Here is a 3,218-nt window from a genome sequence, read left to right as displayed (position 1 = left end):
CTGCGGGCACGCGGGAACTCGTGTGAGGCGGCACAGGGCGGTGCAGGGCACGTCGAGAGCCAGGGAACGCGATGAGTCCCAGCAGCAGCAGCAGCGCATTCGGCACTTATTATTGAAAGTTTACGAATCGCAAATACAGCGCTGCACGCTTCACAGCGGATGTTAAAGATCCCACGATGCGATTCGAACAGAGTAAGGGGGGTTCTCGTGTGCATGCGTCAAGGTTTCAAATTTGAAAATGTACCTTCGTAGTTCTCGGGATTAAATACAGGAGCATTGCCCCCCCTGTCAATCTAATCCAGGCTGTGTCTGTGAAACACAGTGGCGCCTTCCTTCGTTATAGCCTTGCACTAGAAGAATGGCGCGATTGCACCCGATTCAAGAGCCGAATGGCTCACAGGGCTATGCCAAATAAATAAAATGAAAACTGAATTATTAGTTTATGCTCATTGAGTGGAACGGATGTAGGCAGTGATGGCCAGTGGGCGAGTACTCAAGCGCGTGGGGCCCAGGAGCCCACGGGGGGTGGGGGAAGGGGCGGTATGCAGCTTAGTATGTTCACAACGAGCGGCGAAGTATTAAGGGTTTTTTTTGTTCATCACGAGTTGGGCCCCGGTTTTCGCAGCCCCGCAAGCCACAATCGTCGAGCTGCCGGTGGGAGTGGCGGTGGCGTCAGTGCGCAAGGCTTACTCGGGCTCCTTGAGCAGCAGCGTCTGGATGAAGGTGACGGCGAGATAGGACACGTTGCTGAACGAGTCGTCGTCGTAGCTGACGTTCACCTGCGCCACGTTGAGAAACGTCTCCTGCTTGTCCTCGCCCAGGAACGGGGACTCGCCCGTCAGCATCACGTACGCCAGCACGCCGATGCTCCTGCGGGGGCAGCCGCCACACGCGCCGCGTCAGCGCCCGGCCGTGCCTCGGCCAGACCCCCCCGGGAGGTTGAGTGCGGAGGGGGTTCCCCGCCCCGGCCACGGGGTCGGGCCTCCCTACCGGCCCCCCCCCCCCGGTAGATAACAAAAGAGCCGCGCAGCAGGCGAACCCCGACCGCAGCAAGCGAGCCGGGCGGTATCCCCTTCGCTCAGTCACCCCCACAGCTTCGTTTGTCAAGATTTACCCGATTTTACATTTACTTGCAAATTTCATCTCTAGGCCCTCCCACTGACCCTTGTGCGACACCCATCACAAACCTTTATAACTCCTGACCTCAGCAGCGCTCCCACCATATATTCTCAGCAGCTCTAACCGCGATATTTCTCACCTGATGACAATTGCTTGTGTTGCGATCGAAACGTCGTGATATTGTTCTTATTGTTATTATATATATATATATTTATTTGATCTATCTACGTGGCTTTACCGAAAGACCCAAATAATATAGTACACACAGTATACACAGTACACACACACCATACACAGTACACACAGTATACACAGTACACACACCGTACACACACACCGTACACACAGTATACACAGTTCACACAGCATACACAGCACACACACAGTACACACACACCGTATACACAGTATACACAGCACACACACACCATACACAGTATACACAGCACACACAGTTCACAAAGTTCACACAATGTTGTCCCACGTCCTACCGCAAAGCTGCATCCAAGGTGAATTCAAACCACAGAGTAGAACAAATGCTGGGTAGAAATAGGTTTGCCGAATATACATCGTGAAATAGCACTAACCAAAGTGGCATAGATGGAAGGGAACCTGTAGTCTTAAACTGATGGCGTCCGTGATGATTGCAATGATTTAAGACCCCCCCCCCACCATCCTTCCTTCCAAGAGATGATGGTGATTTGTTAACATTCCAGGGCCATGACCCGATATTTTATTCCCAATGTGGCGCTTGTTGAATCTCTACTGGTTACAGGGTTTATGCGAACTAATATAATTTAAGATAAACACAACGTAAAATATTCATTCTCGTACGATTCAAGGCATGTGTCATGAGCGTATCATTTTATCACGAGGAATCGTAATATGCCACGTACACACACACGCACGTCTGTAAAGAAACATTTTTCATACTTATGTGATGCTTCTATCGGCTCCCTGCCCACACCGCTGACAGCTGCTAATGCAGCTCAAGTCTCACAACCCCAGATGAACTGCAGATTCTAAAATCCGTCAGGTTCATCAGTCTCACCCACGGTGGCAGTGGCAGCCAGCACCAAGGTGAAACATTCCCCAGCCTCGCGGTGCCTGTCCGGCAGACGAGTGCAGAGTAATCCACTCGCAAAGCCACGCTCAATCCTATAATCTGATTGGTTTGTGCGAGACAGATCCTTGAAGGAAATCCCAGCATCGGACGCTCTTGCAGAACTTTAATCCCCAAGTGAGGTGGGGGGGGCATCGTGGTGACACAAAAGGCTCTTGGATTGTGGCAAACCCAATGTTTGCCCTGTTCCTCCCACATAGACACGTGGGAGAGATCAGGTGATGGCCAAGCCCCCCGCATGGGCGATTCTGTGATACTGCCCGGGGGTTTTTGTCATCGTTTTAATGTCAGATTTCTCTGCACTTTAGGGACGCTGGTCATGTGAACTGTACTCCCAAATCGGGCAAGCCTCCTCCGTGTGGAGACTTTACCTTGGCCATTATTACATGTTTTCTTTGTTACCAAAATTACCAGTGTGGAAATTAAGGATGCCCTAAGTCAGATACACTTCTGTGGCCGTCTGGAATGCCCTTCCTTCTGATAAAGAAAGCCACTGGGAGCTATGCACTTTTATATTATATAAATTGAAAACTCATTTCTTTAGAACTGCTTTTTGTGTTTAGTTTGTTGTCCTTCCCCGGCACCTCTGATTAGCATGGTTGGCTACACACGGTGCGAAAGAAGTTCAACATGCATACATCGTCCTTGATGGTATAATAATATCTATGATTCCTTGAAAAAGGTGTCTATTTGGCGTTTGAAAATCACACCTATTTTATTTCGGAGAAAAGGGAAAAACCTATTCTTATTTTCCCTACAATCATTTTCGACCGCTGGTGTTCGTGACATTTTTATGGCGCAAGGCGACCACGAAGCAAGGTGCGGCCGTGTTGCACAGATGCCAGTCTGCACGAGTTTTAGAGTCAGGGATTGATGCTGTTGCCATTGTGCAATCCCCAATCGAGCGATTTGCAGGTCATTTTTAGCATGAGGATTTTTGGCCAACACCAGTAACATTTTACGTTACTTGGCTATG

At 49.8% G+C, this 3,218-nt stretch overlaps 1 protein-coding gene across 1 annotated transcript in view; it reads right to left on the bottom strand.

Moving 5' to 3' along the window:
• The window catches only part of LOC144729717 (serine/threonine-protein kinase 17A-like), a 33,187-nt gene that overhangs the window by 3,076 nt on the left and 26,893 nt on the right, over positions 1–3,218 (bottom strand). The window contains exon 6 of the mRNA XM_078610159.1: positions 691–870. Within this exon, the coding sequence (XP_078466285.1) occupies positions 691–870 (180 nt within the window). The remainder of the gene's footprint in view (positions 1–690; positions 871–3,218) is intronic.

Source organism: Lampetra planeri, chromosome 2, assembly GCF_965212315.1.
Source record: "Lampetra planeri chromosome 2, kcLamPlan1.2.h2, whole genome shotgun sequence".
In the NCBI taxonomy this organism is placed as follows: domain Eukaryota; kingdom Metazoa; phylum Chordata; class Hyperoartia; order Petromyzontiformes; family Petromyzontidae; genus Lampetra; species Lampetra planeri.
The sequence above is the reverse complement of the archived record's forward strand: the minus strand, read 5'-3'. Positions and strand labels throughout refer to the sequence as shown.